This window comes from Polypterus senegalus, unplaced genomic scaffold (genome assembly GCF_016835505.1).
Source record: "Polypterus senegalus isolate Bchr_013 unplaced genomic scaffold, ASM1683550v1 scaffold_2142, whole genome shotgun sequence".
Lineage (NCBI taxonomy): Eukaryota > Metazoa > Chordata > Cladistia > Polypteriformes > Polypteridae > Polypterus > Polypterus senegalus.
In genome coordinates this window covers 1572-25000 of record NW_024381572.1, presented here as the reverse complement: position 1 = coordinate 25000, position 23429 = coordinate 1572, and the positions used below count along the sequence as shown (strand labels likewise).

Sequence of the window (23429 nt, the reverse complement as noted above, 5' to 3'; positions counted from 1 at the left end):
ACGATTCAGGTACCTAATAAAATTTTAAAGAATATACAAACACAATTATCCTTAAATAAAACATGGCATTCATGCTAGTTTTTCCATCTCAAAATGTTTTGCTTGTGTTTACTTAGGCAGGATACTTAATCAATCAAAAACTAAGTAGTATGGTAAAAAGGGACCTACAGGTTTTTATTTGTATATTCTGAGATGTGTAGATGCGATTAATAAGGAGACAAAATTTGAATAAATAGTGAAACTCAAATGAATAATGTATGTGAAGACATTGATGAGAAACTGCATTAAAGACAGAAACCAGGAAACATTTCATTCAGTGGTTCATGGGATATCTGAAAAAAAGACTCTCTCCTTCATTTGTAGTCTGTTGAACTTGTTGGGCTGAATGAAGTGTTCCAACAAAAGCAACAGTTGCTTGTTATCGCTGCCATGTCTACAATCAGCACACTTTCTTGAATTTTCTTATTATCACATGAACTGTATAGGATGCTGTTCTCTGAAGTAAAACTTCTAAAGAATCTCACATTTGCTAAACAAAAAGGAAATCGGACAAGATATTTTTCACAAGCATTATTCAAAATGCTGAAACCATGTCATAAATAAGATATTCTATCTTCGAATAAGAGTCGTGTTGTTACAAAGAGTTACCACTTAGTTTCATTTCTGTTTAGCATACCTCAAAATGCAAAAAAGGCTTGTTTATGGTTAAATTAATCTTTTGTAAATATCTCTTTCTCTCATGTGATCCTTTTTCTGAACTTGTGGCAGGAGTTTGCACCATCCGATGAAGAGTTGGAAGCCTATCGAAAGGGTGAAGAGTGGGACCCACAACTAGCCGAGGAAAAGCGTAAATTGAAGGTCAGTGACACCTTACCAAGTTGTCATCAAATATCAGAAACTGATCACAACTCTGCTTAGCACAAGAAGAATAGGTTATGAAGACAGAAATATTCAAGAGAAAGGGACAAACCTTCTAGGAGCTAGAATCTTCAGGAAAATGTTCAAACATTTAAACTAAGTTTGTGTTGACTGAAAGAAAACTCAATGGAAAACATAAAAATAAGCTTTTATCATTTAAAATGTTTGTCCCTTAATGTAAGAAGCATTACAAATAAAATGCATGAACTGGAAGCAACAGTATTGACTAGGACTATGATACTGCAGGAATTACAAAGTTCATGACTAAATGAGAGTAATGGAGAGGAATATAATATTAGTGGCTACACATGCTTCAGGAGAGATAAGGAAGGAAGGGAGGGAATGTGGCACTATATGTGAAAAATAATATTCAGGCCCATATCTTCAAGATGGAAGAAGGAAACCTGTCAGAATCACTGTGGGTTAAACTAGTAAGGAAGAAAGCCAGAGATCTGGTTATTGGAGTTTCCTACAGGCGGACAAATTCTGATGGGTTAGATCAGGGGTCGCCAAGTTCAGTCCTGGAGGGACCACCATGGCTGCAGGTTTTCATTCTAACCCTTTTTAATTGAATGCCCTGTTTGCGCTGTTAATTAACTTATTGTGAATTCATTATAATTTAATTGCTTTTTTAAGATTTGTTCTCCTGAATTTCTTCATCATTCCTCTGAATTGCTTCATTTCTTTCCTTAAATGGCACCCAAACAGAAATGAAATGTGAAGTGAGTCAATTAACAGAAGGCCAACTAAGTCAGGATGTCAAACTCCAACCAATTTCACACCAGCCAGCTGCTTAATGAGGTGCCAATTCCTGTCGTTAAACTAGTAATTAATTAATGAATTAATTTCATGGCTTGTTGCTGCTCTTGTGGTGCATTAGCAGACATTTCCGAAATTGTTGATTTTCTCTTTTCTAAGAGCTCTGTTGACCTGTTTTGTGGATCTGAACAGACCAACATTCCTTAGACCTTCACCTTTCTTTATTTTCAGATATTGTATGATGGACACCAGTTGTTTTGGCTCATTTTGCATCTCATTATTGTTTGGCAGCTAATTAAGGAAAGAGAAACAATTAAGGGGTCTGAGTCTTCAAGAGCAAATCAATTAAAAGTAGGTCAAAACATGTTAATTGGCAGCAAAAACAGGTCACTAATTCAGAAAAGGGTTAGAATGAAAACCTGCAGCCATGGTGGTCCTCCGGGACTGGAGTTGGCGACCCCTGGGTTAGATAATAGCATTTTATTTAATCAAATAAGACATATGTGCCACAAAGAGGATTTAATGGTCCTGGGTGATTTTAACTTTCAAAATATTGATAGGGAAGCAGAAGACACTGAAATGATGCGGATGGCAAATAATTTTTTTTGCCCAGTTTGCCTCAAAACCAATGCGTGGTGATGACTTTCTACATCTCATCTTTTCAAACAACAACGACAGAGTATTAAAACAGACTTTATTGATACTTGAAGCAACAGTCATTACAACATAGTAAAATCTGAGATAAATGTACACCAAGACAAAGACTCATAACTTGAGGAAAGCAATTTTTATGAGGATGACGGAGTATCTACAAAACATAGAATGGGAAAGCAAAAAGTTTGTCTTCTGATCCATATTCAATAATAGTTAATTCTGAAAACCAATAACACACAAAGAAAAAAAATCAACTGAAATGGATAAATAAGAGCACTAATTAAAAAGTAAAATTGAAAAGATCACTGTACAAGAAAATTTTTAAAACACCAGATAATTTAAATGTATAGGAATACCAGACACTATAGCAAGAGATTAAAAAAAGTATTTGAAACGTCAAAAGAGAAGGCAAAATAAGAATTGCTAATGAAGCCAAGGCAAGCAGTTTTTTCAGCACCTACTCCAGTAAAAAGACAATAAAAGAGAATTTAGTATAATTTAGGGACAAAAAATGGAGAAATCATTGAAAATGAGGAGGAAATATGAAATTAGTTAAACAAATATTTCACCCAAGTATTTTAAGAAAAACATGGAATGCCTCATGCAGAAGTAAGAACAGACTTTGAGCCTTTAATATACTAAAGACTAATAAAATCCCTAGACTTGATGAGATTTTACCAATTGAAAGAAATACCTGGGGATTGGAAAGTTTCAAATGTGACTCCGGTCTTTCATGAATGTAGACAATTACAGACTAATCTGTCTTGCCATGCAAAATTATGGAAAATATAATAAGAAATAAATAAGAAAAGTAAAAAAAATTAGCTAAATAACAGATAGTATGGGCTTATGCGAGGAAGTTCCTGCCAAACCAGTCTTTTAGATTTTTTTGAAAAAGCAACCAGAATAGTTGACATAAACCAAGCATATGACATGATTTAGACTTTCAAAAAGCCTTTGATTCAGTCCCGCACCAAAGATAAATTCTGAAACTAGAAGCTGTAGGCATCAAAGGTAACCTACAAAACTGGATCTCTAGTTGGTTAACCAGCATGAGACAAAAAAAATACAGATAAGCGCACAATGCTACATCTGGAGTGAGGTCATCAGTAATTAAAAGGTAAATAAAATGTTAGGTTATTTAAAAAAAACTAGATGTCAAGGGACATTTTGCTCAAATTAGAGTATATAATGCAGTAGTAAGAACTTATCTGGAGTATTGTATGCAGTTCTGGTCACAACAATACAAGAAAGACATTAAGGCTGTGCAGAGGAGCACAACAACGTGCATCCCAGGAATTAAGAACATGTCCTACTCAGACAGACTCTGAAAGTTAAGCCTGTTTAGTTTTGAGCAGAAGAGATGGCATGGGGACCTAATCCAAGTATTTAAAATCATCAAAAGCACTGATAAAGTAGATCCAGCAAAATTCTTTCAGTTAAGGTGTGAATCACATACTCAACAACCATTAGTGGAAATTAAAGGGAAGTTCATTTAAAATTCTTATGTTCTTGTATTCTTAAGTATCCAGCAGAGATGGGAAATGCACAGTACCCCACAGTAAGATATAGTATTCCAAGACTTGAGTCATAATACAGTAGTATTAGAACGTTTTTTTAAGTATTCACAATTTAATTCTGCATATTTCAGTTTGTTGTTGACATTTTATCTGACTGAAGTTAACCTTGAAATCTTGCCTATATAGGCAAAAATGTGTCCCAAGGATACATACATTAAGAACCCCTTTTAAGTCAATTAATCCCACTTAAATATATTTTTTAATTTGTTGAAATGATTCTTGGACTTCTCAACAGTATTCTTGATAAGAATTTAACACATCAGCAAATAGTCTAATTTTAGCTTTGGGTGAGTCTGCTTGATATGCCATTTGTATGTAAAATTGATTGTTGCTTCATAAAGGTAAATTACAATAGGCACATGTAGACCATTATTGCTTCCTTTTTTTTATTCAACTTTTTCCACAAACAAAATGCATTGAACACTATACTGATATACAGTGCATCCAGAAAGTATTCACAGCGCATCACTTTTTCCACATTTTGTTATGTCACAGCCTTATTCCAAAATGGATTAAATTCATTTTTTTCCTCAGAATTCTCCACACAACACCCCATAATGACAACGTGAAAAAGGTTTACTTGAGATTTTTGCTAATGTATTCTGTAGCTTAATTGGAGTCACCCCTGTGGTAAATTCAGTTAATTGGACATGATTTGGAAAAGCACACACCTGTCTATATAAGGTCCCACAGTTGACAGTTCATGTCAGAGCACAAACTAAGCATGAAGTCAAAGGAATTGTCTGTAGACCTCCGAGACAGGATTGTCTCGAGGCACAAATCTGGGGAAGGTTACAGAAAAATTGCTGCTGCTTTGAAGGTCCCAATGAGCACAGTGGCCTCCATCATCCATAAGTGGAAGAAGTTCAAATTCACCAGGACTCTTCCTAGAGCTGGCCGGCCATCTAAACTGAGCAATTGGGGGAGAAGGGCCTTCGTCAAGGAGGTGACCAAGAACCCAATCGTCACTCTGTCAGAGCTCCAGAGGTCCTCTGTGGAGAGAGGAGAACCTTCCAGAAGGACAACCATCTCTGCAGCAATCCACCAATCAGGCCTGACGGAAGCCACTCCTTAGTAAAAGGCACATGTCAGCCTTCCTGGAGTTTGCCAAAAGGCACCTGAAGGACTCTCAGACCATGAGAAACAAACTTCTCTGGTCTGCTGAGACAAATATTGAATTCTTTGGTGTGAATGCCAGGCGTTGCATTTGGAAGAAACTATGCTAGTATTGTTGTGATTTTGTCTGTGTATTGAAACTAACAAGTTTACCCATAAAGGCAAAAAATGCAGGAAAATAAAATTGATTCCAAATAAATCTGCATTGTGTAGTTAGACGGAGCTTTTTTTTGTCAAATTTTGAAAAGAAATTATTTGGACTCCAAGAAACCATTAACTAAAATGTTAGTGTAATTTTCATTTGAAATTGTTTGAATCTCTTACAGTGGTTTATTTTTTGCTGGGAAAATGATTAAAGGCAGGTAGGGCTGTACCAGTGCTGAGTGTAAACTATATTTTTTCAGACTGTAAGTCAAAATGCTTTAATAGCACAACTAAGAGAATCCCTTGCTGCAGGTTTTTCAATAAAAAATGCTGACGTCATTTTTCTCTTGTCTTGTCCTAAGGAGCAGGCCCAGAGGGAGGCAGAGTTGGAATCTCAAAAGGGCCCAAAAGAAGTGTGTCCCAGCAGCAATTACCGTGATAAATACAGCCATCTGATTGGCACAGCAGCCGCCAAAGATGCTGCACACACTCTAGAGGCCAATAAAGCCTATGGCTGTGGTAAGTGCCAGCATCTTTGAAATCCTAAAGATGATAAACGGATAAAGTGTCCTTTTTTGATGGTGGTGGGGGGACTTATAAGTACAGTTTGGAAGATTCACAGTCATTCCAAACCATTTGTACTGTCAGGATATTGACCAAATGTCCCAGAAACTACTGCTCTAAGGAAATCCAGTATGACTTACTTACCTTCTTTGCCTGTCTGAAACTGAGAAGGGGTTTCGAAAGTATTACTTTTCTACTGCCTTGGTCCACAATTGCAGGAGATGGGTCAACCTTTGGTTATGTTTTCTGAATGCTATCTCTTTCCTCCACAGTACCTGTAGCAAACAAAAGGGACACACGCTCCATAGAGGAGGCAATGAATGCAATCAGAGCAAAAAAGCTGAAGAAAAATGAGGATGACTGTGCAGGAGCAAGCAGCTCCTAAGAGAGGGTATTCTGAGCCTTTTGCTCTTTGTTCTGCCTACTTTAAAGGGCAAAAGTATTCCTTTGTTCTTATGTATTATATGAGGACTTGTTTCTTTTAACCCTGTGAGATACTATCATATGCAAAACTCCTGTTAGAAAGAGTTCTGGAAGATAACCATGGACGTAGACAAGTTTTTTTTTTTTTTTCCAACCAGGATCATTGTTGACAGGTTTTGTTCTAGAAAAGGAAAATGGTTAAAAACACAGTTGTATGTTAATAATTCAATTGCTCAGTTCTTTGAGCAGACCAGCACAATATAGTACCATTGTGGTCTTAAAGAGTTTTATTGATTGATCGACATTTAAGAATCATTTTTTCTGATTGTACCCTGAGTGAAACATGAAGAAGGGATCCCATCCCTCCCTCTCTGGGATCCCTCCAGGCTTGCTTTTTCCAAAGCAAGCACCAAGTGGAGCTTTTTTCCCCCCCTAAGTGTGACTGTCGGTGTTAATGAAAACGGAGTAAGTCTGGTGGTGGTCATATGTACATGCTTGTTTTATTTTTTTTGTTATTTAAGGATTGCATATAAATATCAGGGGAAGATGTCGGTTGGTTCCCGGTCTAAAATTCTGAACTGAAAAGGAAAAAAATGTATATTAATTTTAGCTCTCTTAGAGCCTGTCCCTCACTTTTTTAATTGAAATGCCACATCCAAAAAGCATTGAATGTATTTCGGTCTATTTTAATATATATAAATATTTTAAATCCTAACACTAATGTTTCTAAGAATTATACTGTACAGAAACATTCACCTTTCAGGTAATTTTTGTCATACATGTTGTTGCTCTTCAGAGCAGTTTAAAAAGAGTGACCTACATTAGACGTTTCTTGATTAAGCCATCAAGCCTGGAGTTTGAGGAAAATAATTTCCAATAAACACCTACGCTTGTTCTCTGTTTTTAAAGCATTTACTTTATTATTAAAATTTTAAATTTGGCTTCTAATTTGGGCCCCAATTACTTCCCATGTTTAGCATTGTGTCTTGATCTTTCTCAGGTACCCTAGAATATCTGACAGCAGGCTAAATATATAGTAGAGTACCATCACAAACACCGCAGCTAAGGCGGGCATGCAGTCATACTGAATAGATGTGTTTTGAGTGGTTTTGGCGTTTTTATTTTGGTCTCCCTTCAGCCATAAGAGACTGCTCTTTCTCGGCTATTGGAGTTTAAGCGGGTGATTGAAAATGCATATCCTTTTGTAAAGGCAGTCATTGTTTGCTTGTAAATGACAACTAATATTGTCCTTTTAGGACTTGTGTAGTAATAAAATTGATTCTACATGACAGAGTGAAGGCTTTTTTTATTCACCAGCAAGGTTTAGAGTTGGGGTTGTGTAAAATTCCATAATCCATGTATTTATTTATTCTGTTACTTTATAGATTTACTAGCATAGTAAAACCCCCATTTGTTAAAACTGGCTTAATGGTGCAGTGGTATGACTGCCTGTTTTGGTCACGTTGTACATTTATGAAATTCTGTTCACCAGATAAGCCCAACATTCCTCTTTTGTTATTTTTTGTTTTTGTTTTCTTTCATTGGACATTCAAGCCCTGTTGTGGACGCTGGACACTGTGATGCAATGACTTGCGCTGAATGGTTTAGTATTCTAAGTCGGTCCCTTACCTTTATTTTCTTCATCAGACATTTTCCTTAGGAGGCATTAGCTCTCCGGAAATACGTTCTTTTGAAATTGGCAGTTCTAAATGCTAAGCCCCTGTGTGCCAAACTTAGCATGCACATGTGAATGGATCCTTTAACAGTGTTGTCCAGATATAGTGACAGGAATATTAAAGAAAAATGTATTATAACAAGTACAGACACTGGACGTCTCATATATAGTACTGTCTGCATGTGGTCTTCAGGACAAAAAAAGCAACCCGAAGACTGCCTGGCAGTTTTACTACATAGGTGGACTTGCAGAGGCGTCCACTAAGTGGGCCAGGACAGGTCTTATCTTGGCCTGAACCTGTCACAGGCAAATGTATGGTAGGTCATCGTGTGAACATACAATGTGCATGTACCACAAAGCTGAGTTTGTCTGCTTGGGCTGAATGACAAGTGAGGTGCAAGCAAGCAGTGAAAAAATGTAAAAGTGAATGCATGTGCCATCTCTCCAAATGCAAGTCACACTTGTATAAGCATTTAATGTCATCCGTGGAATCCACACCAACTGCCAACTGGCATGGCTATAACTGAGCATGAACAAAGCGGTCTGCTCCACACACACACGCACACGCAGGTCTTTCGTTTCTATAGGTCTAATGAGAGACTTGTGGAGTCATTCTTGACACATGGACATAGTGCAGTGAAATTCTTACTTGCAAGTGCTAATCAGTACATACCACTTTGCCACTCTCTGCTGCTATAATTAGTGAGTAGAGTTATCACCTCAAAACGTATGGCTTTCTTACCGGAAAAATCTCACAAAGGAACTTTTTAATGTCCCAATGGCACTTTCAGTAACACACACCATATTATGCAAAGATGTAAACACCTTGAACAGTTGTAACCTGAAACAGCTTTAAAATTTTGAAGAACGAAGCTTACCATCTACTGCTACACTTATTACTGGTTATGTAGGGGCAACAGACTGTCCTTTGCTTTTGTTTCTGGACTTATCAGTTAGTTTATACATCCATCCATTATCCAACCCGCTATATCCTAACTACAGGGTCACGGGGGTCTGCTGGAGCCAATCCCTCTAGTGATTTTAATGACTTTATATCCATTGTGGGATTCTAGACGTACTCTCAAACATCCGACCCATGTTAACAGGAATGGCTAAAAAGTGGACATCTCAAGGTTTGACCTTCATTTAAACAGTATCCTTAGATAAAGGGGTTGTAATTGGGGGGAAAAAAAACAAAAATGAACAAATACAGTATACCATTTACACCTGTCCATGCAGAGGTATTTTCAGCGGTGCCATGTTTGAGGGGTGTTGTCCTTTAACAGCTATTTTCAAAGACCCCCTCTCCCACCACAACTCGATGGGATTCCAAGGGATTGGGACTGGCCATCCAGAACCCAGTTGTTTATATTTTTTTTATTATTTTTCCCAGCCTTTCCAGTGGTATGTTTAAGGTCATTGTCATGTTACAAGGTCCAATCTCACTTAATAATCCGTGTTCTCAATGTTCTCATATTAATCACAAGCACCTTCTGATACAGTGAAGAATGTAAAGTGGATTCTGTGATGGTAAGCTGCCCGGCCCTGATAACATTTCTACCACCATGCTTTGTAGTTGGCATCAGGTCCTTCAGCTAAGATGCTGTCTTTGGATTTCTCTAATCCTGTGGCCAAGTAACTGTTTTCCTTGTCTGTCCAGAGCATTTGTTCCAGAATCCCTGGGGTTATTCAACGAAGTACACTTGTGAAGTTAAGACTCGGCTCAGTAAACTGCACTTCGATTAGCTCTGTTTTACAATTGAGGCTCAGGCAGTTCAATGAATGCAAAGTGTTTCTTGTTAACTCAAGATGGACATGATTAAGGGCCCACCCGTGAGATTTAAAAAGAACCTCGATCATAGTCTGGAAAGCCGGAAGAGAGTGCAATACAGTATATGAGTACCTGGCACTTTACACGTGAAATTAATGGAATGATGTATTATGGGACAGTTTTAATTGTCATTAAATAGAAGAAAATGCAACAGAGACAGTGGCAGTCTTTTCAGCAGTTGATCAAGAAGTAATAGCTGATCTATAATAACAATAAAAAAATAAGTGTCCACTATAAGGAACGTGAGAGAGGCCATGTGGCATTCCATAGCTGACCGATGTCAACATACATTATGGTTCTGAACCTGTGCATAGAATACGTAAAATATTAATAACATTTGATTTTTTTTTTTTTAAGTTTACGTTGAATTGCCCAGTTGAACTGCAAATGTATTGGTTTGTGAATGTAATATTTTAAACACTTAAAAGTATTCAATACCAATACGAAATGCTTTTGGCAGCAATTGAAAATTATATTCAAGGGCATAACTTGCTTGAGGACAGTACATTCAGTATATGCAAACATATAAACTGCATATTTACTAACCAAAAAGAAAGCTTCAGCTCCTGCCACTGCTCCTGAAGGAGCTTACCCTCGCCACCATGTCTGACTGGCCGGAGTCATTAAAAATGACTGACCTGACCATATGCGGGATTCGTATTTTACATATTCCGTCTCTGATTAGCTTGGCACTACCATTAATTACTGTTACTCGCACACACTATGAAGTCTACATAACCTGATCGAGGGTCACTCATACGACTTTGGATAAACGCGTTTTACAGACATTTTATAGTACTTGCCACCCCACTTGAAATTTCATGCAGTGAATGTAACCATAAACATCTGTAGGAAAGTCACCGTCACAAGGGGTTTTTATAATGAGTGTTTCTATTTTACTGGCATACCTTTTAATTACAAGACATTTTGTATTTTAATATTTTAATAGTGAATATAAGCAGTGTGGACTATTATAAAAATAATAGTAGTCAAGTCCATTTAATTATTGAGGTGCACAACTGAGTCCGTTTGTTATTTTACAATGTACGTGCAACTAGTATTGTCTTATCAGAAAGGACCTGAGCTTTCCTGTCATTTGTTATTTTTGGCTCACTGGTGGTCTGTGAGGGTTCAGCTCTGGCATTTTTTTTCCTTATACATTACAATAAACATCTTTGCACTTTTTTTAGTGGTAGACATTTACTGACTTAGAATTTGTACAATTATAACTGACGATTGGACATTATGACATTCTGTTTGTTTTATTATGATTCATCTTCATCAAGAGACAAAAGGAAAATGTATGGCATCATTTAATTGTGCTATTATTAATTCTCCTTTTTCAGTAGTCATTGTAGCTTTTAATGTTTTATCACTTTGCAGTATAGTAACATTAAATATGCCAAAAAAATCCTGTCACTGACAAAAAGATGTTAATGAATGACTTAGTTTAAATGTTATTTTCAGTGGGTAGTTTGGGTTATATATAATGTTTTTGTATTTCCTATTGAACATGTAAGAATAATTTAACCTCCTTAGTTTTATGTTTATCTCTGGAAAAATAAGCCAGAAAGGGAAAAAAATGTTTATATGTAATAGAAACATAAAAAATACTAAAATACCAACATAAATACAATAGATGAGGACTGTCAAGTGTCCACTGCTGTCCTGATGCAGGCCATTCGTGCGTTTTATTTTTTGATGCTCTCACCAACGCACAGCCCCAAGTTGCAATCAGGACAGTTGAAGTGTGTGGGTTTATTGATTTATTTTTTTTCTTTTTCTTTAAACTTTTTTTTCCCCCCTTTTTATTAATTTTATTGCAATCCATACAAAGCAATCAAGTTTTTACAAAATAAAAATTGAGTTAAGAACAGATCGATCCCCACCCCTGAGAGAGCGAGAGCGAGCCAAACGGTGTGAAATTTAAGGCTTGTAAACATACCTACATTAATAAATTCTCTGTGCTTTATAAACTTATTTTAAAATATTACTGATTAGATCCTGCCATGTTTTGAAAAAGTCTGTACGGATCCTCTAACTGAGTATTTGATTTTTTCCAATTTCAAATAGTATAACACATCAGTTTCCCATTGACTTAAAAGAGGAGAGTTTGGGTTCTTCCAGTTTATCAGAATAAGTCTGCGTGCCAACAGTGTAGTGAATGCAATCACAATTTGTTTGTCTTTCTATACTTTAAGCCCCTCTGGAAGAACCCCAAACACAGCTGTTAATGGGTTAGGAGGGATTGTGAGTCCAAGGCTGTCTGACAGGTAATTAATAATTTTTGTCCAGAATAATGTTAATTTGGTGCAAGCCCAGAACATGTGACCCAGTGAGGCTGGGACTTGGTTGCAACGTTCGCAGGTTGGATCATGCCCTGGAAACATTTTGGAGAGTTTTAGTCGAGACAGATGTGCTCGATATATAATTTTGAGTTGTATAATTGTATGCTTTGTGCATATGGAGCTCAAGTGAATTCTCTGCATTGCTACTTTCCACTCCTTTTCTGATATTCTTTACACTTATTTTTTTTTCTGCTGTTTCCACATGAGAGGGTAGACTGTCCACATGCCTCTTGTGTTAGTGAAGGATACCACAGCATAAAGCTCAGTTACTTCCATTTTTCCCCTGACGTGAACATTGACAGTCGCCGCATTGTGAACAGTACTTGGGAGGCTAATGTCTTGTTGTACTTCATCGCAATCATTTTGTGTTTTTGTTATCCAACTACTGTCACACCACGTTGAAGCTTCACGTGATCAAAGTCACGGGCCACAGCCTGGTCATTTGGTCATACAGTGCCATAGCATGCATCATTTTAACTTTCTGTCTCAGTATCTATTGACCAGTTCACATTGTCATCACTTTTGCTCAGTTCAAGCAATGGCTCCGTTTCAGTTCGTTTGGAAACTGCCTTTCCTGCTTTTCATTTGCCATTGTTTTTTATTGGAGATGTTGTTCCATTCATTATTATTGATGCTCTATCTTAAATCAATGGAATGCATAGCAATATTTGATATTTTTGCAGCATGCTGTTATTTCATCCACTAGATGGCAGCAGATTACTGTCCTGAAAGTTGTTCAGGCTTAACCCTACAAAAGCATACAATTACCTGTCACCTCAAACCTGACTCGTGTTTATCTGTAATTGAATAGAATCACAAATCACACAAGGAGGTTAAATGAGAATTCAGCAGGACTTCTTCTTTTGGCTGCTCCCATTAGGGTTTGCTACAGCAGATCATGTTTTTCCATATCTTCCTGTCCTCTGCATCTTGCTGTTTTCAGCAGCACTATTTATTTATGTTAAAAAAAAATCCCTGGAACCTTTCTTTGAGGTTTTGCTTCTCAGATTGTGGAAATTTCATGAACTTTCAATCTACAACACTCTACTAAGCTTCATCTTTAGCCTGGCATGAACCAGTCTTAAACGTGAAGATTAGTTGCCTCATTTACCAAGTATGACTTGTCCTATTCCTATTTGGTGGAACCAACTCCGATAAGCCTGGCATCTCAATTTAAGCGAGGCTTACCATAGATACTTGCATTTAAGTTCTCGCATGGATAAGTCAGGGCTTGATTTTACCATATAATTTCCGGTATTTTATAATGTCGGCCGTATAAGTCAAATGAGGAAAACTCACACTATTGGTCCAAGAGATTACGATTTGCTAACGTCCACCTGCGAGAGTAACCACAGAGCACACGGCCTTTTTTTCCTGGTTATTGTGCCTACCTGACCACACGATAATACCTGAACTATTCTGAAGTGACGTTTTCACTGTTTTGAGTTTACACCTTTATCAAAAGAGCCTCCCTTATCTATGATGGAGCGTTCGATCAGAAGAAAATATGAAGCTGATTTTAAATTAAAAGTCATCAAAGTGGCAAAAGAAATTGGTAGCTGTGCTGCTGCAACAAAATTCAATGTATTTGAGAAACTGGTGAGAGATTGGAGGAGGCAAGAAGATGGTTAAAAAAAAAAGTCACATTTTTGAATGGGTGTGTAAGTTGTGGTCAGATTTTATGATCGATGAAACCCAACTTACACGCAAGTATATATGGTACTTGCTATGTGAGGTTTGTGGAATACCCATCTGGTCTTTGCTTAGGTGTTCATGGACAAACTTTAATCTTGACCTGATGTACCTTCTAGACAGCAAAGGTTTTGTCCTGGCACTCCTCCCATATATAGCTAATTTGTGCACCTCTTTCTAGCACTTTTTCTTTCCAGCTGCAGTAGAAAGGAGTTACCTGTAGATTTTCATGATGAGACTCCTTTTAGCATCTCAGTGTGGCCTGGCATAGACAACCTGGCAGTTGTTTGAACTCTTCTCCATTTGTAGATCTTCTGGACAATGGAATTTCTGACTTTTCCAAGTGTTTGGGGATGTTTTTACAATCCTTTCCCAGACTCGAGCTAGGCATGGTGAGAACATACACTTCAACAACAAAGATCAACCCAAAGTAAATTTGAGGGGTTTAAATTAGATTGAGAATATTGGGGGAACACACTGAAGAGGTAGAGAATGTCAAGGTGGTCAGAAATGTAGGAGTGTACTTATGTCTTCCAATTTTTGCATGTGTTTGTTTAAAATGACCAAGTGGGCTACAAAATGTAAATGTCACCCGATATTTGTGATACTGTTATCTGGAGATGCCATTTAAACCAAGACCACCTATTGATCTATTCACAAATATTCAAAAAGAAAAACCATTTCATAAGTTGTACTTATATTTTCACATGACTGTACTTAAAACATGGACAGTAATAAGCATCTTTCTGAAGTTCATAGGCAATAAAACCACAATTGTTCATTTTTAGATTTACACATTTTGTAATTAAGAGAGAGTGTGTTAAGCACAAGGATTGATTTCATGCCATGCAGAAGCTGCTGTGGCTTGCAAATTAATACTTGCAATTAATTCCCATGCCTTCCTATAAAATGAGGTTCCCCAGTTGATGGGAGCAGTGGTGGGCCAGTAGCACCTTGGCTGTAAAGGGTGTAGCTCTTCTGTTCTTGTACATAAATTAGTTTATTTTGGATCTAACAGGGAACTGAGAGGAGCCATTAACCTTGTTATTGCTTGTCCTTCAAACTGACACTGTAAAATGGTATTCTGAGTTTAAAACACAAGGTACACATAAAAATGGCATTTAAGAGCACACACAGGGCTATTTGTTGTGCAGCTAAGCTGATATGAGTCACCGTATGAAAGATGGGGATGAGGTAGAGATCTGCACACTAGGATCACAAGATGTACACCTGCTTCTAGCTCCCCAGAATCCATCTTAGTATCACAGGCCAAACATTTAGCTGTAGTGGCCCCAAGCACCAAAAATCTGACCCATCTGATGGGGACTTCCCTAGCAGTCACAGCAATTCCATACAGTAAGTCAGGGCATTGGAACATCATGGTTACAGATTAGTGGTGCAAAGGCTCTGTAGATCGCTTCTTAAGGACTCCAGCAGTTAAGTTTGCTTGGCTGTTCTTCCGTCTCTTCTGTTCTCTTTTAGTGATGGCTTTTGGTGTTCCTTCCAGTTTAGTCAAATTCCCTCTCCTCTGATCACTAAAGCAACCTCAAAGCAGATGTATGGTCACCAGTGTTGGGCCCCCGCCATTGTCAGGACATGGTGGCATTTGGACAACTGCCACTACAGATGAAAATTCCATCCAGGGGATTTTAAAAATGTCCACTTGCTTGACAAAAATAATTTCTGTATATTGCATGTAGCTTTTTGTTCTTTATTTATAACTTAGTTTCCTGTAATGTTTTAAATTGGAATAAACATTTACAGATCTATTTGAATTCAAAACATACAAATATATCAGTCATGCTGGCCTTTAGAGCTAATTCAGTGGACAGTTGGCCAGGGTCACAGCACTGGAGAACAAGCAAGGATGGACTTTGTGGTACACCATAGCAAACTCAGACCAGCAGTTCTCAGCTATCAACTTGGCACTGGCAGAAAACTTGCCAATATGTCTGCAGATTTAGAAGATGGAAAATTCTAATAACTGTGTTGCTCAGTTTTTGTGCAACCCGTTTGAAGTAAAAGCAGATAAGGGCCGATTTCAGCTGCAAGTACCCAACCTCCTCCCAGATTGAGAAGTTGAGTTTTTAGGATCAGGGTTTACCAACATGCTGTAGCCACTGGTCCTGTGGCCGTTCAAGTTTACCAACATTAGATCATAGTTTGGGTGGGGTTAGCCCCCTTAGAGTTCTGAGCATCCACATCTAGATGGATTTGATTGCTGAAAAGGTTCAGCCATCATCATTTACCAACATTAGAGCATAGCAGGAAGAGGGTTAGGGAGGATCCCCATTAGCTAGCACACACACACACTTTTCCTTTGGAAATCTAATCTGCAGTATTCACATTGGCACTTGTTGGAATTTACCAGTTTGCTACCTGGCAAAAAATAGACCACCAAACATCGGTCTGTGGACCGCACCTAAAACACTGGCATTTGATGCTCTACCTTTCAGTTCAAATACATGGCCAATGTTTACATACAGTGACATTTGATTAAACTGAACATTCAATTCTCCATGGCCAATTGTCACCCCACCTTTATGAAGCTTTCGGGGGTAGCTTAAGGACAAGACTTCACTTTGGAGTGGCAGCAGTTTAGGTCTGCATACAAGACAAGGACAAATGCCAGAAAAAGTCCAGCGACTGGAGTGCAACAGTGAGGGACCAGGACCCTACACCAAACTAAATGGTCCAGAACAGAGGATGAGATCACTTAAATAACCCAACTTTGTAACATCCAGTTTTGAACAGAAATGTATGTTCCAATGGCATCAAGAAATTTGCAATTTAAGGGGCCATTTGACACTCCATCAGGGGCATTGCCAAAATCAGCACCATGTGAACCTTGAGACCAAGTGGTGGCTCGGAGGCCGAGGATCTGCAATGGGATCCCAAAGGTTGCCGGTTCGAATCCCCATCACTGCCAAAAAAGAGATCCTACTCTGCTGGGCCCTTCAGCAAGGCCCTTAACCTTCAATTGCTTCAGAGGTGTTGTACAATGGCTGACCCTGCACTCTGACCCCAAGGGGTATGTGAAAACTAACAAATTCCTAATACGAGAAATTTTATAAAGGCAAAAACAAAACAAAAAAAAAAGCCCCACATCTCACCTTATGCATTATTGGTGCTCCAAAGCTTTCAGAATAACCCTCCAAAATGGGAGACATTGAGAAAGATCAAACAAGTTGTACACTTCAAGAGGGAGGAGAGAAGGAAAAAAAAAAAAAAAAAACACTCATGGTAGCAAGTGTTTGGAGACAGATGTTTATTGACAAGCCAACACTGGTCAACCTTTAGAGCACAGAAGGGCTCACCAGGGGCTGCAAACTGGAACAAGCAGACATTAGTCAAGGCTAACCAAAGTCACCCTATGCAAACATGGCTGGGAGGAGGTTCAAGCCAAGGCTTCAAGAGGTTTTACTTGGCTCTGGGGTTGCGAAAGTTCTTTCCTGCAAACACAGCTTTGTTGCCCAACTCCTCTTCAATCCTGCAAAAAAGTGAAGTGGATTAGAGAGCAAGACCAAATGGCTTGGGATTCAATGTATGAACCCCAGTGTCACCGTTACATATTCTCCTCCAAATTAAAACTTGGACTTCAGGCCTATAGATGCAAGTATGTGAAGCCTCAGACCACTATGCTTTCATCACCTGTCATAATTCACCATACTCACCTCATCAGTTGGTTGTATTTAGCCAGACGCTCAGACCTGCAAGGGGCGCCAGTCTTTATCTAAGAGACAGACATGTGAATGAGCACGAGTGAAACCATATTGGACGCCAGGTAATCCACTGGCCAGCATCATGTAGGCCATACAGTGTGATCAAAGTAGTTTGTAAATGTTGATACACCACCACTTTTACTAGAAAGCTGAACTAAACTGCATTTCCACACAGTGAGCATGTCACTGGATGTCTTGGTGGGCTTTGCTCAAACACAAATTCAGGTTTTGATGAGCCCACATAATGGGATTACTGGTGGTCTTTGTACATAACTACTGTACTAACCTGGCCAGTGCAGAGCCCAACAACAAGATCAGCAATGAAGGTGTCCTCTGTCTCTCCTGAGCGGTGACTGACCATCACACCCCATCCACTAGACTGGGCCAGTTTACAACTAAGAGAACAAAAGGGGAAAAAAAAAGCCAATTTGAATCTGTCGGAGGACCACTGTGAATGCAGATATAGAATACCTCCTGTCCACCATACAGGACCCCACTTAGTGAAAAAAGCACACTCACGCCTGGATAGACTCTGTGACTGAGCCAATCTGATTGACTTTCAGAAGCAGGCAGTTGCAAGCTTTCTTCTCCACAGCCTGCTGGATTCTCTTGGGGTTTGTGACAGTCAGGTCATCACCAACAATCTGAATTCCCACAGATGCAGTGAACTTTGTCCAGTTTTCCCAGTCATCCTGGTCAAATGGATCCTCAATTGATACCACTGCAGAAATGAGAAAAAAAAAAATATCCAAACTTACAATGTTGGCTCTGTTTAGCAGGGCAGCTTTTCCCATCACCTAATTAGGAGTACCCTTCATGAACCCAAACAGATTTTTAGCCCAGCTGTTCATAGGCTACCAAGTCATGGGGTGTGTAGGATTCAAAATGTTTCTTATGCACATCTAGAAATCAACTTGAAGGTGGCCTGAAAGTTTGGGTGATTGCCAATGCCAAAAAGGAGATCCTACTGTCCAATAGAGTGCAGCTACAGGAGAGCTCTGGGAATGTCCTGGTCTTCTATTCTCCATCTTTGTTACCCTGCCATGACTTAGTTGCTAAAAAGTGTAAACCCATGTGAAGGATGTGCATGGTAGCTCAAACGAACATTTAGTCGCAACAGGGAGAAGTCTCTGAACAGTCAAAGCTCAGCCAGTGACCAGCTTTAAATCTTACAAATGATTGTGCTCCACACAGTTGGAGAGTCTTTATAAAAAGGACGTTAATATCAAAGCTGGACAGAAAGTAGGTTTCATATTACAACCAAGAGATTTCTCCAGATGACTGCATGGTCATCAGTGTTGCTCACATTTCATTGAATACTATTTCTGATAGCCATTGCTAAAAAGTGTTATGCAGTATGCTACACAAGATCAAATTGATGTTGTGAACAAGTTATTTACTGAGAGACACCAGGATGGACCTACATTGTTGGGGGAGTCCCAGAACTGAAGCAGTGATCCCCATGGCAGACACTGGATAACAAAATGGAGGCTGAAAGCCTTTGATGGACCCCAAAAAAAAAAAAAAAAAAAAAAAAAAAAAAAAGAGACCACCTTGAGGATTTTGTCCAAAGTTCTGCTCCACTGGGCCAGACAAACCACTTTCAGATTGTCCACAACTATGTAGATTGAGATCTGAAGGCCCCCTACAGTCCTACCCACCACCACACTACTTGGCAATACCATGAGTCTGTGGTTCTTTGCAGGAGTGAAAACCTTAACATTTGTGTGAAGTCTACCTTTTAAGTTTTCAAGCACTGCTTAAATTTCTATTGGAAACACTGGAGATCCTCCGTCTCAGGGGTGGGGAACTTCATTGGGGTACCTGAACCAGCCCAGCTGCTATTAATATGGGTTTCTGTAGCACTCCCCACACACAGTCTGCTCTCCACATTGGGGGAGTTTATATATAGCCCACTGACCAGGGTAGTTTTTGATGAAGCTCTTGTACAGGTCACCCAGCTTCTCTCCAGTAATGTGTCGGGCAGGGTCATCTGGGGACTTGAAGTCCAGGTCATATTTCCCACTGCGGTGAAACTCTGATGCAGCAACATCCATGCCAATCACGATCTTGTCAGGGTAGCCGGCCTTCTCGATGGCAGACTTCAGCAGTTCCAGGGCTATGAAGAGTATAAAACCATTTAAAAGTGAAACACAAGAGCAGATCATCAAGGAGAAGATAAAGGCCACTAATACAGCAAGATCATGCCATTTTTGTCCAACATCCAGCAAATCAAACCAACAGCCTCTGAGAAAAGTTTAAAGGCCTCGGTGCTTCCTGGGCCCCCTGCCAGAAGGCTATTAATCTACAGAAAGGTCTCAGTCTCGGGTGACTGGCACCACAGCTATCTTTAACTGTGACCTTTCATTGACACTCTCTCAAATCTCCTTCGCGAAGGTCACAACCATCAAGTCAGGGAGACTTAGGATTAGAATAGCAGACACCTGCTTTAAGTCCCAACTGGTCTAACTCACCTTCATTGTTCTCCAGGATGTTGGGTGCAAATCCACCCTCATCTCCTACATTGGTGGCATCCTTGCCATACTTGGCCTTGATCACATTCTTCAGATTGTGGTACACCTCCGCACCAATGCGCATAGCCTCATGGAAGGAGGAGGCACCAACTGGCAGGATCATGAACTCCTGCATTGCCAGCTTGTTCCCAGCATGGGAGCCACCATTGATCACATTAAAGGCCTGCCATTACAAAAAAGAGTAAAAATTAGCCACAGAAATGAAAACTGGCAGGCCACGCATGGCTTAGTGGAGTGAGGACCTCCCATAAAGAGCAACTTACAGGAACAGGCAGGATGATTTCAGAATTTCCAGCCAGGTCGGCAATGTGGCGGTAAAGGGGCACACCTTTCTCAGCTGCACCTGCCTTGCAGACAGCCAGTGACACACCCAGAATAGCATTGGCACCAAATTTTGCTAGAAAGGTGGAGAGAAAATGTCAGTACACCTTTAGCACTGGCATATGAATTCAGTCTTTTGCTTGCAATACCATGCCAGTTACCACTCACATTTGTTTTCGGTCCCATCCAGTTCCAGCATGACCTTGTCAATTTTCTCTTGTTCCACCACACTCAGTTTCTGTTTGGGAAAGAAGAGGAGATGATCAAACATGAGGTTGGGGGTTTGGGAAGGGGACACAGGAAAAGACCTTTCCATCTTTCTAATCCATGGATTAAAGTCTATGTACTCAAATCAGGAGAGTTGAGCTTCAATCACTTATGCCACTCATTCCTGGCTACATGCCAACAGAGACCCCCAAAGCGGATGCTCAAACTCCATTTCTCAATACATTTTCTAAAGGTTATTCATTCTGCCTCAAGTTCACAAACTTTACCAAGATGATCAGTCAAATGCCAGCTTACAATGTTCTGGACTTGCACCCCCAAGTGCAAACGGTCTCATCTAAACAGTAAAGGCTTCTTCACTTTCGCTACCCCATTTATATGCTTAGACCTCCACTCTGTTGGGCACACTGGCACAGACATTATGGACTGATCAGTTTGCAATGCCCCACCCATGTACAGAAAGGTTAAGTTTGATATTGAAAAGTGGATGCATCTCAGCTGAGGAGGAGAATAGGAACACCTCACAAGGCCATTTTACCCACCATGCTGCAGCTTGCCTTACCTTTTCCAGCAGAGCTGGCACAATGGTCTTATTGATGTGCTCCACCGCCTTTGACACACCTGTGGCCAAAGAGAAGCAGCAGTTAAACCAAGCAGACGAGCATTCAGCTGCAGGAGGAGAGACGAAGAAAGGACATGCAAATACCCACCTTTGCCAAGGTAGCGGGATTTATCTCCATCTCGAAGCTCCAAAGCCTCATAGATTCCAGTGGAAGCACCGCTGGGCACTGCTGCTCTAAAGAGGCCTGATTGAGAGAAGGACATTGGGGCAACAGTCAGAAACCACCTACTGAAAGCGGATTGGAGCCCCATGAACAGATTCTCCAATCTCAAGCATGCACTGTAATGGAGGACTAAAGGAAGGCAGCCACACAGAGTTGACTTGATATGCTGATTAGCTAGCAAATAAAAAAAATACCCACTTGGCATTGCCGACTTATTAGTAAAGAGAAATCCAAGGCCAACGTAGCCATTAGGAGTTTGGGTCCAGGATGCAACCAAGTGGTGGAACAATTTTACCCCCCTCTCCAAAAAAGTTCACACCACAGTGGAGAGGCCCATGAAGGGGTGTGATGCCACTTCAGCTTTCACTCAGCCTTGTTCCTCACTTTTATAAATGAGAATGGAAGGAATTGATCTCCCACTATGGGTGGATTCAAGGTTAAGATGCTGGCATCTTCATAGGATTACTGAAGCACCCTGTGCCTCCCCATACCTTCATTATGAACGTGTGGCTCACCACAATAGTGTTAGCATACTGTAAAGCACTACATAATTTGACATCTGTGCCAATGACATACTAAGCATTATATTAGCGGAGACACGGACTCTGCTCAGAAGACTCACCCTTTGCAGTGTACAGATCCACTTCCACGGTGGGATTCCCCCTGGAATCCAGGATCTCACGGGCAAAGATCTTCGTGATGGACATACTGCCAACAAAAAAAAAAGAATGTGCCAGGATAGGTTTTGAGAGGGGGGGGGGAGGGGGAGAAACCAATTAGATTGGACACCAAGTAAATGTAAATCACTCAAGAGTGACACATGAGAAACCAACAAGGGTATGGATGGCAACATGTCAAAGGTGTTGTGCCTTTGTTATCCTGCAATGGCACCTTTGTGGGGGGTATAGAAACATAAGCCAATGCAAGGCAACCAATGACCTGTGTCAACCACCACAGCCACACCACTTAGCGGAAAACTTCTAATGCTTTGTTGCCACCTGCCAGACTTTCAATCTGTATACGGTAACTGCAGTCTTGCTTGGCATGGGCTCCCAGGTCAGACTGGATTTTCTCTGGTTTAGCTGGTAACTAAACTAAACCCGTGGGTGTGTGAATGACCAAGCACAGGTGCCCCTTTCTAGGCTGGCATCTTGTCCGGAATGAATTCCTACTTTACCCTCTGGTGCATTCAGTGGACACCAGCTCAGCTCCCCATTACCATTCATGGGAGGACAGTTAAATGAAGATTTGTTACTAATCCAAGTGTCCTCTGATGCACGCATTTCAAAAGGCACAACAGAAGCCCCCATTGCACCCCAGGTATTTCAGGGCAATCAATATAAAAATCAAGTTGGCAGCACCAGTGAAACGTTAAGGCCTTAAAGATAGAGTGGTGGCAGTGGTGACTAACTGGAAAGTTTGGAAAGTTCTCATTTGGGGGACAAGGCGTTTGCCAGGACCCAGGGGTCTAGTGGAAATCTCTTTTCCACTAAAGCTAGGCAATGCCAAGGTCTGTGTGCATTGGTAAGCAATGTGGGCGACAACCAGGATAAGGCACCATAAAGAAACCCCTCATACTCGGCCCTAACACGCACTTCCTTCATGGCAGACCTCCATCACAAAGGCAAAACTACACTACAGATTAGTCTTCTCTCCTTTCCCTTTCATCAGCCAAATGGCCGTCTTCCATACATTCCAACAAGGGGGCTACAGACTGCTCATCTGCCTCCCACCCTCCAGCTATTTAAAGATGCCAGTAGAGCATCTTGTCTGATGAACACCCAACACTACACAGACACAAGGGGGCCAGGGTGGTCCAAAGGCCGGGGCCACATGTTTTACACGGAGTCAAGTTTATATTGAAGCAGGGGGTCTTGCCAAGTAACCCAAGGACCTGGTGAAGAGTTTCCATTTTAACTGTGAACACCTTTAGGAAGAGGATACCCCCTTTTGTGTCTTTCAGTCCAATGTGCAAAATAAAAATGGGCAGCTTGAGACCCACATGCAACCACTTCAAAAAAAAGAAAGCCAGACCGACGGCAGAGCTCAGGCCACCTGCTACCCCTGACCTTCAGGACCCTTCGACCTTTGCACGCCGATTATTAATAGCTGCCCAGCGACCCTCAGGATTGTCTATA

At 40.2% G+C, this 23429-nt stretch overlaps 2 protein-coding genes across 2 annotated transcripts; one reads left to right on the top strand and one right to left on the bottom strand.

Annotated features, from left to right (window-relative positions):
* Positions 1-717: 717 nt before the first annotated feature.
* LOC120520653 (sperm-associated antigen 7 homolog) lies at positions 718-7449 on the top strand (the record flags this gene model as incomplete). The annotated part of the gene is made up of 3 exons (XM_039742865.1): positions 718-858; positions 5534-5690; positions 6008-7449. Coding segments are annotated over 3 exons (411 nt in total), but the record flags the coding sequence as incomplete, so codon positions are not given.
* A 9503-nt stretch (positions 7450-16952) lies between these two features.
* On the bottom strand, positions 16953-22021 carry LOC120520652 (beta-enolase). The gene is made up of 11 exons (XM_039742864.1): positions 21914-22021; positions 21217-21312; positions 21069-21127; positions 20450-20519; positions 20224-20357; positions 19901-20123; positions 19348-19545; positions 17946-18147; positions 17713-17821; positions 17379-17437; positions 16953-17194 (listed from the first exon to the last, which is right to left on the bottom strand). The coding sequence occupies exons 1-11, from the start codon at positions 21996-21998 to the stop codon at positions 17125-17127; spliced, it is 1305 nt and encodes a 434-aa protein (XP_039598798.1). The 5' UTR covers positions 21999-22021; the 3' UTR covers positions 16953-17124.
* Positions 22022-23429: the final 1408 nt, after the last annotated feature.